The sequence below is a fragment of the Mauremys reevesii genome, linkage group 2 (genome assembly GCF_016161935.1).
Source record: "Mauremys reevesii isolate NIE-2019 linkage group 2, ASM1616193v1, whole genome shotgun sequence".
Lineage (NCBI taxonomy): Eukaryota > Metazoa > Chordata > Testudines > Geoemydidae > Mauremys > Mauremys reevesii.
The window spans coordinates 95,303,741-95,318,525 of NC_052624.1; the positions used below are offsets into that span (position 1 = coordinate 95,303,741).

The 14,785-nt window shown below is 40.1% G+C and overlaps 1 protein-coding gene across 2 annotated transcripts in view; it reads right to left on the bottom strand.

The window, feature by feature from the left end:
- LANCL2 (LanC like 2) overlaps nucleotides 1-14,785 on the bottom strand; it is a 50,490-nt gene that overhangs the window by 17,399 nt on the left and 18,306 nt on the right. For both annotated transcript variants that reach the window (XM_039526506.1, XM_039526505.1), the window contains 3 exons: nucleotides 7,995-8,112; nucleotides 4,636-4,843; nucleotides 2,195-2,342 (listed from right to left, as the gene is read on the bottom strand). In XM_039526506.1, coding sequence (XP_039382440.1) covers nucleotides 2,195-2,342; nucleotides 4,636-4,843; nucleotides 7,995-8,112 — 474 coding nt within the window. The remainder of the gene's footprint in view (nucleotides 1-2,194; nucleotides 2,343-4,635; nucleotides 4,844-7,994; nucleotides 8,113-14,785) is intronic.

Consider the following 14,785-nt stretch of genomic DNA (forward strand, 5'->3'; position numbering starts at 1 on the left):
CCTGCGTCATTTGGTGCACAGGACAAACCTGCGCTGAGATCAACAGGGTTGTGTAAGGAAGGAGGCTGTTGTGTGTAGGTCACCTGCCTCATTTGTTGCAGAAGTTGGAAGGTGTGTAGTGAATGAGGCAGGGGATGCAGAAACAGAAAGGATGGGCTCAAGGTTAAGACAGTTGAATGCAGTCCTGAAGAATTGTCTTCTAACCCTTAACTAAGACAACCTTAATTCTGGCATTTCCTAACTTTTGAGTGCCTGACTTTGAAACCTTAATGATGTTCTTTTAACATAGCTTTTGTGTGTGTAATTTCCTAGGGCTTTTTTTGTTTTTTAAATAAAACTGGGGGAAGGTGGAGAGGGGGGGTTCCATCATACGGATACCCACATGGGTATTCATCAACAGGGTTGGAATCTTTAGAGCCAACACATAGACCTCTGCCACTTGAGCTAAGGGAGTAACTGATAGCAGCAGTAGGTGTGAGGGATAAGACTCTTTGCCAGTGGGTTTCAGACACATTTCCTGACAACAAAGGAATGGAGAGACTCAAGAATACTCAGTTCCATTCCAGACTTTGGAGGGGTATGTTCTGTAGTAGGCATAAACTTTTCTGGTAATTCCCCACCCCGACCCCAGCATGTCCCCTTCTGCTCAGTCCCACCCTGGCTCCTTATTCAGTTCCAGATTCTTCACCAGTGAGTCCCAGTTCCCCCGGCCTGTTTCCTTATCTGATCAGTCTCTCTCCCTCACTGTGGCCTCTAGTCCCCCCCTGCCCGCTCCCATTGGGCTCTTCACCCAATCTCAGTGTCTCACCATCTCCACTCAGCACGTCTCCCCTCCACCCTCCCCTTCTTTCCCACTGGTTCTCAGTCCCAGCTCCTCCCCCAATCTCAGTCTCTCCCACACATACTGACCCCCAAAGGTACAGCTTGGAAGAGTTATAAGCAACTGAAAACAGTCTTACAATGGGAAGTATCAAGCAATCTTAATAAGCAGTGCTTCCAGCCCACCCCTATAATTAAGGTTTTGTTTAAAAGTATAAAATTTTAAACGTTCAGTTATATACTTAAGTACTGCTTTTGCTGTAGAAGAATTCACAAATTCTATATCCTCTTTCCTTTCACTGCATCTAGCTTTACTGCTGTTTACATGGATTACTAAAGAAACAAGTTAGAGTGACAAGTGAAGTCCTTCATGGGTAAGAGCTAAACAGAGAGGACCTGTTTCTGACCTCATGTTGATATAAGTTAGAAGTAACTTTACTGAAGTTATAAGAGGGTAAATAAAAGCAGAATCAGGTCCCAAGTGTTTCTCCTCACTAAACTACCCCATGAATTCTATTTTGGAGGCTAGGTGGAAGTTTACTTAATATTTTCTTTCCTATATTTGAAGTGAAGAAACAGATATGATTCCACCTCAAAGACACCATAGTACCTGGCAATATAAAGTTTCCTGCTGTAGTAAGATGAGGCCCTGAAACAAATTTTTGTGTCAGAGGCCCAGTCTGAGGCCTGAAGCCTGAACCAAAGTACTTCCAGGCATTGCTAAGCAAAAGCTGGGCTGTGAGCCAGAGGCAGGCCTCACTCACAGAAGTTGGTGAGAAGAGGGTTGTTACAAGCAGGTGCATTCACCTATAAGTGCTATTAAGAGGAACTTGTGCCAAGATGGCACCTGGACAGCCCGATACAAGGACACTCCATAGACATAACAAGGAACAGGCAGGTGCATCTTAAAGACAGGGTCAAAAGGACAGCATGATTGATAGATCTGTTTGTCTAAAACAACATGATCAAAGGGGGAGACAGCACCCTAATGAGCCAAGGGGCTGTACCTCAATATGTCTGTAGGGATGAGTAATCTGTCCTTTAACTGTATAAAAGTAGGTCCCGGAGTGCGCATCTTTGTCTGGCCTAGGGGGCAGTGGAGTGTCCCGCCACTGACTGAGCTGGTCCATTGCCAGGGGGCACATATTCGTGGTATGTCTTGTAGAGTCTACGGGAAACTATTACTGTGCTTCGTTTGACAACAAACTTGGCTCGGGTTCCTTTGTACCTTACTAGAGTCTGTGGTCTTTGGGGGTTCTCTCGGGGTCTGCTGTGTCAGCTATCTGCGCAGAGCCGGGGCAGCACACGTAAGCAGCCGACTGTTATCATTGAACAAGAGCAGAGCACCACACCGGTAGCTACTGACAACACCTACCTCTTTGATAACAGACTGGGGTACAGTGTCTGGACCAATTTCTGTATTCAAATAGAGCAAAGCATATAGGTAACCTGCTCTGCCATAAAGAAGCTCATCTGGAAGTTCAGAGTCTGTGCTTATGACTGTTCTCTGGAGCTGCAAAAGCCTGGGTCAAAAAACAAAAAAGAAAAGAAAAGCTGTACCTTCTTATTAGAACATACTAGAGTTCTTCTTCTGTGTAAAGTATGCTACCCAATCCAATCAAGGGGTAATGAGAGCTTGCTAAAAATGTCTCACACATTTTGTTTTTGGCTCAGGGAATGTAATCAGAACAGACTTTCTCCTATGGCAATTTTTGATTACTTAATGATAATGCTTTGTGCAATTTGCAAATTTTTCATCTGCAAATCCCAAACTGAAGGTGGAGAAGTATTATATCCCCATTTCAGATGGGGACACTGAGGCTCGGAACCATTAAGTGACCCGCCCAAGGTCACAACACAAGACAGTGGCAGGCTCAGAAACAGAACCCAAAATCTCCAGACTCTCAGCTTTGTGCTCAATCCACTAGCTCTCAGCTGCCCCTAAAATCATTTGCAGTTTACTGAGCTGCTGCACTTTAAAAAAGTTTCATATACTATGAAAACTTTGCATTTCGACCACCGTTTTTCAGCAATGCATCTCGACACTCTTGACAAAGAATAATTCACCTTACAACACCCATGGGAGATAGGCAATTACTTGATGGCAAACAGACACAGAGTGCAACTTGCCAGAGGACACATGGCAAATGAGTGGCAGAGGTTGGAATATAACCCAGGAGATCTCTCTGATTTGGGAATAAAATTTGCAGTTACCAGACAACTAGACCATCCTGGGCCTTTAACACTCTAAAATCCCAACTTCAATGTTACTGATGACGAAAATAATTTACAAAAGGATTGCTTAAAATTTCAAATAGCCACCAACTGATGGGCCAAAATGTGAAATTCTAATAAAAAAAAAAAAGTCTGTGGGAATTTTGCCTGAATAAGAATCTCAGGATTTGGCCCATCATTTGGAAGTAAAAAAAAAAAAATGTAGCATCGAACGCTTGACAAGAACTTGCTATTTTACTAAAGTGCTTTGTTTGACTTTAGGGATTTTTTATGGGGCCAGATTGACAGCCCCAGGGAGTGAAACCCTCAATCCACCCACAAAGAAGGTACAGCATGGGAAGGCAGCAGCAGCACAACATGCCTCAATCCTGAAATGGGAGAGGGAGGATCAGTTTCTGTGCCAGCTCAATCCTGTCTTCTCTGTAGAATTGCCCAGAAGGTGCCAGTTAGTTGAAACTGTGCGTGTGTATCTGTGTTTAATTTGAATATGACCATCTGTCCCCGGATTTAGAGCGAAACCTCAATTCACATATCAAAGGTGGTTGGTTGTTGGCTAACTATAGCTCGTGCTGGATCTGAAACTGTGATCTGAAAGGCTCTTGCTTTGGTCTCACTACTAACAATCAATTTTTTTTAAAAAAAGGCTTTAATAATTAAACACCCTTTGATACATCAATGATATCTCAGATTTAATACTCATATTAAACTGTTTTCTTTTTTAAAATTGCAAATATTAAATTTGAGCATAAAAAGGTCTTCATATCACACCATTGCGTGACCAGCTACAAGGAAAAAACTGAAGAGGAAAGGAACACAAAAATCACAAATAGTTGCACTATTCATACTATACCAATCACTTGGGTATCTGAGTGTATATATACACACACCCTTAAAAAAAAGGGAACAGACACCTAAAACTAATTACATTTTAATGTTTTCTCCTGAAGATAATTTTCAAGCAAAGACTAATTAGAAAATCTACTGCTCTTAATCTTATTTCACAGAGACTTTATTTTCATGCTTTGTGAAAACAATGTTACTACAATTGCATCCAGAAGGGTATCTGACAATAAGATTTACTCTAACATAAGAGCGGTCTGTTTTAAAAACAAACAAATGGATATGCATATCAAAGCGGCAGCAGAGATTAATCTCGCTGGGATCCTGGATTAGAAACAGACTGATTAAACTTCTAAATATAAAACTGTACTGGAAATACGAACGTGGAGCCCGTCCTCAAGAGTTAATCTGCAAATTCTAGCACAGTAAGGTATACAGGGAGAATGCTAACAGGTGCAGTTGTGGTGCCAAATGGAAACTGCACAGCACGCCGGTTCTTATAATCCCCAGTGGTATATCAAGGATTGGAAAGCCTCCAAAAAGGCTCTGGATCAAAATTTCCCAGGACATAGGTATAAAAGACAGACATCTGTTTGGTGGAAAGCAAGAGCACTTTTCCCAAGCCAGCGTTATTGAAATATGAAACCTCTGGCAATCACTTATTAAAATACTGGTCTTTGATCATATATAAAGGGATCCTGAGTAAATGTACAGTCTTTTCCACTCTCACCAGACACTTACTTTGTGATGCACTCCTTAGACTCACTGTCAATCTTTAGTTTGTGGTACACTACTGCCCCTACTGCCAGGGGTCCAGCATCACCACAGAGAAAAGTAACCCTTCGTCCAGTCAGATTACGAAGAATTCTCTTCACATAATCCAGGGATCGCTGCAAGTACTTCTGGTCTCTTGTGACGCGGTATAGTTGTAGGTATAAAAGGGCTATGCCTAGAACAACCATCGACAAACAAAAACAGAACAAGAAGATATATCCTTTTCTTTCCACTTAAATGGCATTTTTCAATTACCTCTTTCTCCTTCCCTCTGAATCAGTGCCCCAGAATGTTAGAAGATACCTGTGCTGTTAACAAGATGTAAAATCAAGGCTCTGACCACAAGTATCTGTTACAGATCCCAGGGAAAGAGCAAAAGGCATCAAGCCCAGTGTCCTGATTATGTTTCAGTTTGGATAACTACAATGGCCTAATTTTATTTATTTATTTTTAAAAGACTAGAACTCAATTAGGAGTCACCCAATTTCCAGAGAATGAATCATCAGCACTTTAGAAGAATTTAGGCTCAATATGCCTGTGTATACACAAATACAGTACACACATTATATAATAAAATGAATCTTTCACTGCATGTGTAATTTGTTTTAAAGAGAGCCCTCTGATGCACTCTTTGGCTGTTATGAAATGTCAAGTGTTCAGCTGTCAATGCTGTATAAGACTTACATATATTCCAGACAGACAATTTAAAAGAACTATCATTAAGGTGCTTTAAATGTAACTACAGCTTTTTCATCCTGCTACAAAGAAGTCTTCTACTGTAATAGCAACATGAAAGGTGTCGGACTGCACTGCTGTTTGAACTTAGAAAAAAAACAACATTTATATGAGCTAAAAATATGACCACGGGTGAAATTCAGTGCAAGGCCCACTTAAACCCCATACAGAGGCTGCACTGGGAGAATAGTGGTGGAAGGCTGTACAGGGATGCCTGCACATCCCCTATCCACCAATGAAAGCTTCTCCATAACATCCCTGAATAAGCTGGCACAGAAGACCACAATGAGGGTGGGCTTCAGAGCCACATTTACACTGATTCAGTGGCCCCAGTACCTCATGCAGTTGGTGCAGAGGGCCTGTGGCTACTATCCCAGCCCAGGGGCTAGAATAGTAGCATCGGGGGGCACTGCACTGCGTCCCAGTGTTGTGGGGATTGATTGGATTTCTACAACCACTCTTCTTTTCACACACAGCCCAAATACTTGGGCTTTATGAAGAGGGAGTGGATTTTAAATCACAGGGCCCAGTTCTGCAAACCCTCACTTGTTTACTAGCCCTTACACTGGATTCACTGAGTTTACCTGAATAATTAAGTACAACTCACAGGAACAAGGGCGTGCAGGATCTGGCCCTAATACATTGCCAATTCTTACACGAGTTTCATGTTGATTGCATCTCTTTGTTATTATGCACCAACAACACACCCCATACATCACAAGATTTTAAACAAGCTTTTATGAAGTATATTCCCAGGTGCATTACTGTTTACCATTTATGCTATTTGTTTACTCTTGGCACTTGTCTCAGCTTGAGCAGAGAAACCAGAATGGTCATTTTCAGTGTTGGTGTCACTTTCTGGTTTTCATACACTGGCACAATGGTGAAAATGGTTAAGTTTGGGAAAACTCCTTTTCACTGTAGTATTTAAAAACAAAGTAATGGGAAACATTCCTTCTCAGATTAGATTTTGTAAAAGCTTAAAAAATAAAATAAATAAAATCTACATTTTGGGTTACCGCATTTGACAGGCCCCTTCAGAATGGCAAAAATACCTTCCATTACATCGCATTACCTAACTATCTTGTCGTTCCAGCTAATGAGGAGTTTGTTTCTTTTATTCTATGACTCATTTCATTACACTTGAGTTGTTTAGTCAGAACACCTCTCTCGTCAATCACTGAATGTCAGAACACTGCTTTGCTAGATTTCTTTTAAAACGTCAGTGTGAAAATTGCCTGCTTTCACTCAAGCAACACAAAATTACTCCCATTTTTAGACTTTAAAATAAACTCATACAAGCTGCCGCTTGTCTACAACTTCTCTACACATGCACCCACAGCACCATCTGTACAGAACATTCAGCATCCCTCCTAGGGCCATCGGGAAGAAAGAAAAGTAAAATGCTGCACCTCCATGTCCAGAATTAAACCTGAATGTGGGCTCTTTCAAAATGCTCTTTTCCCAATCCAACCTTTCATCTACCCACATGACATGAAGGTAACAGAATGACTCCTCACAGGAAAAACGGCAAACATGCTGTACTACAAGCATTACTGTCTGCAGATTGACCTGGGCAAGGCACAAAGAGTGATCCCACTGTAGAAAGAGCATAGCACTTACGGGTATATCTACACAGCATTTTGGCATGAGCCTCCCAACTGGGATCGATGGACTTGGACTAGCAAGACTTGCGCTAGTGCTCTAAAACTAGCTGTGCAGACAACTCTTTGAAGTTGCAGCTCAGGCTGGAGCTGGGGCTCTGAAGCCTAGGGCGGGGTGTGAATTCAGAGCCTGAGCTCCAGCTTGAGTCGCAACTTCAAAGCTGTCTACATGGCAATTTTTAGAGCAATAGCACGAGCCCTGCTCCCACTCACTCCAAAACACCACGCACACATACCCACAGAGGCCAAGACGGAGAAGTCTTCTGGCAAGTAGAAAAGCTAGATCCAGGTTAATTAGAACAATCAACCCTGATGACTGCATTCTTTGCCGTGAGGATCAGGCTGGCTAATTCACATTTGGTCCTTACACTTGCACAGCACTTTTCATTTTCAAAGCAACTTCACAACATTCACTTATCAATCCCTGCGACACTCATGCAGTGATTTGTCCAGCTCCACACAGAAAAGTGTGGAAGTCAGAGCAAGAATTCCAGAGTCCTGGGTGCAAGAACATGCCGCTCTCACCCTCCTGGTTTTAGAGTTGTTTTGCCATCAGCCGAGTCATGAAACACAATTCAATTTAGTGGACCAAGGTGAAAATATTCTGTGTCAGTAAAACATTTTTAAAACAAAAAAAATGCTAACTCATCTTCGAAGATACACTCTGTTTGCACAGTACAGAAACCAATTCTCTCTCTTAAGGCCGGATCCAATGACCATTACATTCAATGGGCATCCTTCCACTAACATGGACAGGCAAGGGACCCAGACCCTCCTAGATTATGGCTTGCACAGATTTACCATAAGATTATGATGCAATTGCCATTTCTGTCAAAACACAAAACCCTCACACCAGAGTGGAAACCATCAGGGGCCCCCATAAGTCAGTTAACTGAAAGTGTTCTATTCAGATCCCAGACTTCTCACCTGTCCAGCCAGTATAGGCAGAGCAGTCGTGTGGGTCTGCTGTCTTTAGCCCCTCTTCCATTTGCTGCAGCAGGTCTCTGATTTTACTCTGGATCCGTCTTGTGAACTGAGAACTGATCTGAAACCAGGACAGAGAAATTTATGGAGAGAGGAGTGAAAAAAATTCAAACTGACTGGGAAAAACCAAGCCCGAATTTTTCTAATGTTTTAGCCAGTTAGACTGTACACAGCACATAAGCAGTGGGTAGCTGGTCCTTAGTGTCCTCATGCAGTTTATAGGCCTTAGCCTAAGAGGAAAAACATTTTTATCTAGTCACGCTTGCATATGAATATTAAAATAAAGCTCTTTTAGCAGCCCTTCATGTAAACTTAAAGAATTATATGGATGCCGTGGTATTAATAGTATTTGTTTTTTAATAATAACCCTATGAACTTACATACTGCCTTTCATCTAAGGCCAGGTCTATAAACTTACATCAGTATAACTACATCGCTCTGGGGTGTGAAAAAGCCACACCCTTGAGCAACACTGTTATACCAACCTAACTCCTGGTGTAGACAGCGTTATGTCAACTGCAGGGCTTCTCCCATCAATATAGGTATTGCCTTTCGCAGAGGTAGATTAACTATGCCCAAAGGAGAAGCTGTGCCATTGGCATAGTAGCACCTTCGCTGAAGAGGTGCAGCTATGCCGCTACAATGTTTTAAGTGTAGACCCGCCCTGAGGATCTTAAAGCACTAAACAAACTTTACCTACCTCACAGGAGTAGTGTTAGAAGTATATTCAGTTTAAAAGTGGGTAAATAAAAGCAAACAGAGGTTAAGAGAATTGCCCCCCAGCACCCGAGAAGCCAGAGTGAACTCAAACATGAACAGAACCCAGAAGCCCCGATTACCAGGTCCCTGCTCTAATCATTAGGTAATACTGCCTTCATGGATTGAACTAGTGTGCCAGAAATGGCTGACTGGGAAAAATAAAGGTGCATAATGGAAGAGATGAGAGTGGAGGCTTCAGTTAAATGATCTATTTTAATGAAATGCTGAAATAGCTCTGAAATTGTCCCCATTCCCATTCCTGTTAATAATAAAACACACACAACAATGATTAAAAAAAACCAACCCTCCTCTCCTGGTCTAAAATCCTGATTATTCCATAAAAGATAAATCTGTAGGAGATGCAATTCATGTTTCTCTTCACTCTTACCCTCACAAAATTGGATTTTATCTCTCATGTATGGGGGGTGTTGTTAAAAGCAACTTCAATAAAATATGAAAAGGCTGAAACAAACTAATAAAAGCAAAGAAGTTGTGTGAAAGCAGCCATGACAACTCAGCTTACACTAGCATGGCTAAGTGCAAGATCAATAGATAGGATTTTCAGTTTCTGGAGTTTATTTTTAGGCAGACTGCAAATCATTAAATGTAATACAACTGCTCGGGTGAGTACAGCTACTCATGTATTCGCAGAACTAAATCTTGTGTGCACAATGCATGTAGAGTCGTAGTTTTCCTGTAAGGGGTATAGACTTCTGTAGGAATCACTGTGTGGTATGTTCATTTCAATTGCTTTATCATAACATTTCAGGAACTTAGTCCACGTATTGGTTTTATTTTTGATTAGGGAAGCTACATACAGATGTGATGCAGTATAATCTGGGATACTGCATTGTCACCACCATTCACTCTGTCACTAATGGTACAGTATATGAGAAGACACAGTATGGAATACTGCCACAGTTCATGGAATAATCAATTATCTATAATGTACTGCCCTATTGACCTCCACGGGGACTACTTCTGTAAGTAAAGTTATTCATAGTTTCCACATTCAAAAGGTGAATACTAAGCATCTTATAAAAATTTACTTTTATAATACAATTCTTCTGGTGATTTCCACCCCCACATCGAAACATTAACCCCCTCCCACAAATGTTACAAATGTAAAGTACAATTATCCATTTTGGAGGGGGAGGGGGAAAAGAAATTGGTAATCCTTCCAATTTTTGATTATGGACAATTTATTTCACTGACAAGTTTTTATTATGTTCTTACCAGACAATCTGGTAGATCAGTACTTGACTGCAATGGTTCAGATAGTATGGCACTCAAAAACATTTGAGAAGGGCTTTCATTTGAACTTCCCTAGAAGGAACAAAATATCTAACATAGTATAGTAGGTTAGTTTCTTCACTCCAGACTATCCTAGCAAATTAGGAGAGAGCTCTAAGAACATGAGAGCTAGTACAGCTTTCACAGTTACTAAAACCAGTAGACAGACACACGTTAGTAGCCTCCAGTATCTAGAATAGATACACAACTAATTCAGCTAGTTGTTAGCTCAGCTGGTTGTTTGTTAAAATGTTTAACCTTTTAAACAATTCTCAGTCTCCATATTATATAGTTTTTTTCACTGGCAACTGAAATAAAACAGATAGTTGGAGGCTGTTAATATTAACATGTCCACCTGACGCCATTTGCGATTCTCCATTGCAACAGGAGATTAGTTCATTAAGACAACAGTTTTTTGCTCGACTATAATACATGAAAAATGAGGACTGGCGGAGGGCTTCAGTAAAATTAGTAAGAAAGAGGCTTGTGTGCAATCATGAAGTTAAGTACTCCAAATACATTACACTTAGTATCGCTGTTCACACTGTATCGGTACGTTCAGTTGATTTCAAGCATCCATTTTACAGATACAGAACAGATGACCTATGTATGACAGTTTATAGTTTACATATCTTTTCTTTTCTAGAGGACCCCAGTAATTTATTAGACATTCAGATGTACACCTCCAGAGTGAGGATTCAAATCCACCAGCCCAAGCTGGTAGTCACCCAAAGCTATTTGCAACTGACAGCTGTTCAGTGATCTAGGTTTGGTGGTCACAGCCATTTCCCATTAGACAACAGTAGTGCAGCCCCAACACGAAGGGTGGGCAAGGATTAAAACCAACATTTTCACAATGATATATGGAGACTAAACTGTTCTCTCTCCCCTTGAGGTGGTTACTCCAAGGACCAAGGCATACTGGGGAAAGAGTGAGGAAAGGTGGTACTGACGCAATGCGCTATAACTCTTCTGTAGAATAAACAGAGTGGAATGGAGGACTTCGGTCTCCAAAGCTACTAATCTACCGAATGTTAAATGGACATTAAATAAATAAAAATAAGAGAATTTAAATGGTCTTTAAATTACTGAGAACATTCCAGAGACAAGGTGGTGTGATGTAATATCTTTTATTGGTCCAACTTCTGTTGATGAAAAAGACAAGCTTTCAAGCTACACAGAGCTCCTTGTCTCTCTAATATCCTGGAACAAAATAACTTCAACAAAAATGAGAATATTCCAGTCATATTACCAAATCAGGCTGTCTTGCATGGCAGGTCCCTCCAACGGAGGGTTTAGAGGAGGGACTAGGAAGTCCGGACACCTGGGTTCTGTTCTGGACCCTCTCACCTGGGTAAATAATTCAACCTCTTTATGCCTGAGTTTTCCCTGCTCTAAAATGAGGATGGGGGTTGCTCTGAACGTTTAACAACTGAGCAGGTACATTATTTGTTTGATAATATTATAATTAAGTTTTAGGAACACATTTGTTTAAGAATTCTACTCCTTCAATCCCAAATCATTTATTTTGATGCATGTCACTGAATTTAAAACTAGCCTGATTTTCTGCAGAAAATTATTTTAAATTTGTTTAGAAACAATCTTGCTTAAAAATCTATTCTCTGTTTCACTCACCTGTCTCTAAAGACCCACCCAACGTGAAGAAACACCCAGAAGCTCCACTCCTGCAAGCTGATCCATGCAGTCTAGCCCTGTGGCCGCATTAAGCCCATTCACTTTTGCACTGATCTGGTTAATGAAAGATACTGGAATGGGCAAGTGTGGGGAAAGATGGATTTTATATACATTTAATTTATAAAATGTGAAAAAAACAGATTCTCATGGCAGCTTTACAGCTGAGAATAACATGTACTATTTTGTATATATCATGAGCAACATATTCATTTTTATGACAATTATTCCAGCTGGTGTTCATCCTTTCATGCTGGCTTCCTACCATGCCTATTTCTGGCAATGGAATGCACAAGGGGGTAGGGGGGAAGAGAGAATCTGACTTCTAATAGCAAGGTATTAACTTTATTCCTGATTTCCACTGGAGTGTGCTGCACAAGGGGATGACAAATTCTCAGAGCAGAAATGGCTCTCTTCAGAAATACAGTTTCTGTATTACTCCTCCTCTGCTGCTGGTGAAATAAACTCATGCTATCTTCCTAACTGCTACTCTGTTCTCTATATATAGAACAAACAATTCAAATCCATCATGACCAGTGATTTTTTTCTTTCAATTATGTGAGAATTGAAAAAGCTCTTTTCAGTCTGAAACAATAGAAGGCCAGGAAACATAAATACATAATTTTGCAGATTAAATGCTGCATAATGGATTCATAAACCTTACCAGTTTTCCACTGCTGGGTGGTGACCTGTGTGTGTGTGTGTGTGTGTGTGTGTGTGTGTGTGTGTGTGTGTGTGTGTGTGTGTGTGTGTGTGTGTGTGTATATATATATATATATATTATATAAAAATAATGTATAGTGTGCATTCACACAGGACCTAATCCAAACTCTCTGAAATCAATGTGAGTCTCGGGTTCACAGACAGTACACAGCATACAATTTAACTGAATTTTGGCATATATGCCAACCATAGCTTATATGTCTTTTCATGCCTACATGTTCCACACCTACTTTTGTTAGCCTGAAGACTTCAAAGTAAATCTAAGGTCAAGTTCAGCATCAAATCTTATTTAAAAAGTTATGGTACAGTCCTTTTTTAAACAAAAAGGGAGGTTATCAGTCACTACAATTATTTGTTCAGTTTCTTGTATTTGTAGAGCTAGAGTCTAAAAATGTCACAGGGCTTGGAAGAAAGAAAGTCTTCCTCTTGCTTAAAAAAAAAAAAAAAGAAAAAGAAAAAAAGGGCTGGATGTTATTTCATGGAATTCAAACTAAACAGCAGGAAACTCTTTGAAGGACAGGTAGGACTGGATCCCTCCTGTACTTTATGTACAATATTACTGGCAACTCATTCGTTTACTCCTGCACATTAATTTCAGCTTTTTTTTAATGTTATTAAAAAAAACCCCGAACCATTGTAAATAATCTGGTATAACAGTGCAAGAGTAAGAGATCTAATCCAGCACTGTGTCATTTCTATGCCCAGCTATGCTATCTGAGGTTGCAGTAATATAGATCAATACTTGCTGAATTACCCTCATATTGCAACCATAGCTGATTTTGCATTTGTGATTTTTATGTCAAGCCAGCTGCCTGACTGGATCGTGCAACAGTCAACTTCTCCTTTCCCTGAAACATCTTAGGTAATAAATACAACCACTGGAAAGTCTTATGGTTTGAAGGAATACTGTCAATTTAAAACCCAGTAAATTTAAAAGAGCAAGTAAGTTAGATGGACAGTGTGGCACCTGAAGCTATCTTAGGTGCTCATTTGGCCCCATCACGATAGCATTTGAACACCTCAATCTTTGGTATATTTATCTTAACAATGCCCCTTTGTGGAAGTGAAGTACTATTTATATTTTTTTATATTTTACAGATGTCAAATGGAGGCAGAGAAAGACTAGGGGCAAGATTATTAAAAGATATTTAGGTGCACAGGTGCTTTTGAAAAATCCATTAGGCACTTATCTGCATTTTTAGGCACCTAATTCCCACTGAGAAATCAAGTGCCTAGGTGCTTCTGAAAACCCCACTAGGTGTTTATCTGTATCTTTAGGCACCTAAATAGCTTTGTTAACCTGGCCCTGAATGGACTTCCCCAAGGTTACACAGGCACTCCGTGACAGAGCAGGGAAGAGTTGCCAGCTAGTTCTCTAACCACTGGACCATCCTTCCTTTGGATCATCAGCCCCTCAAGCTCTCTGCAGACTTTTGTGGTTTTACAAACACATTTAATCTCTTATGTTTTTCTCTCCCCTGATGATGTGTGACAAAAGTAAAACCTCACAAACCAAAGGAGAAACTTACTGACAATACGGGGAAAACAATGAAACTGACGATATACAAGGTCCTGTCAAGTGAACAAACAGAAAAATGTATTTCCTTCTCATCTCACTCAGTCATTTTACATAAAAAGATTTCAGTCAGAAGTATGATTTTTAAGTTGATAACTTCTTTTAAAACGGAGAATATCAAATCTGATTTTTAAATAGTTTCTCCAATTTTTAATCACTTTACATGTTCACAGTTGCAGGAAGTTATGGGCATTTAGGGCAATAATTATTTAGTAACATTGAGATTCAAAAAAATTAAAGCTTTATAACTGTTAAACACAAACTGTTTCAACAACACGTTAAAAATATATAAAGTAAATATCCTTAGCAAACTACAGTTCTCAAACAGCATTTCTCCTATTTTGCCTAACTGTGTATTTTTATTATTAATGGTGCAATTTTTTTTAAAAATCGGTTTGAATGTCTACAATGAAATTGACGTTTACAAAAAAAAAGAAAAAAACTCTAATCTTTCCATGTCTAACAATACACTTGAGGAGCAGAGTGAGGGCTTGTCTACACACAGTTTAAGCACCTTGAAATGTTTGTGTTTGAATAAACCTTTGGACTCTGCTTCTGGGCATGGAGAAGAGGTGAGCTGTGAGTGCAGCACTGTCTATGCTATGAAAGGGAGATGTGTTTACCTAACATGTTTGCTAACGTGCTAATTAGCATAACACCACTTAGTAATGTTGTTGATCACAATCATAGC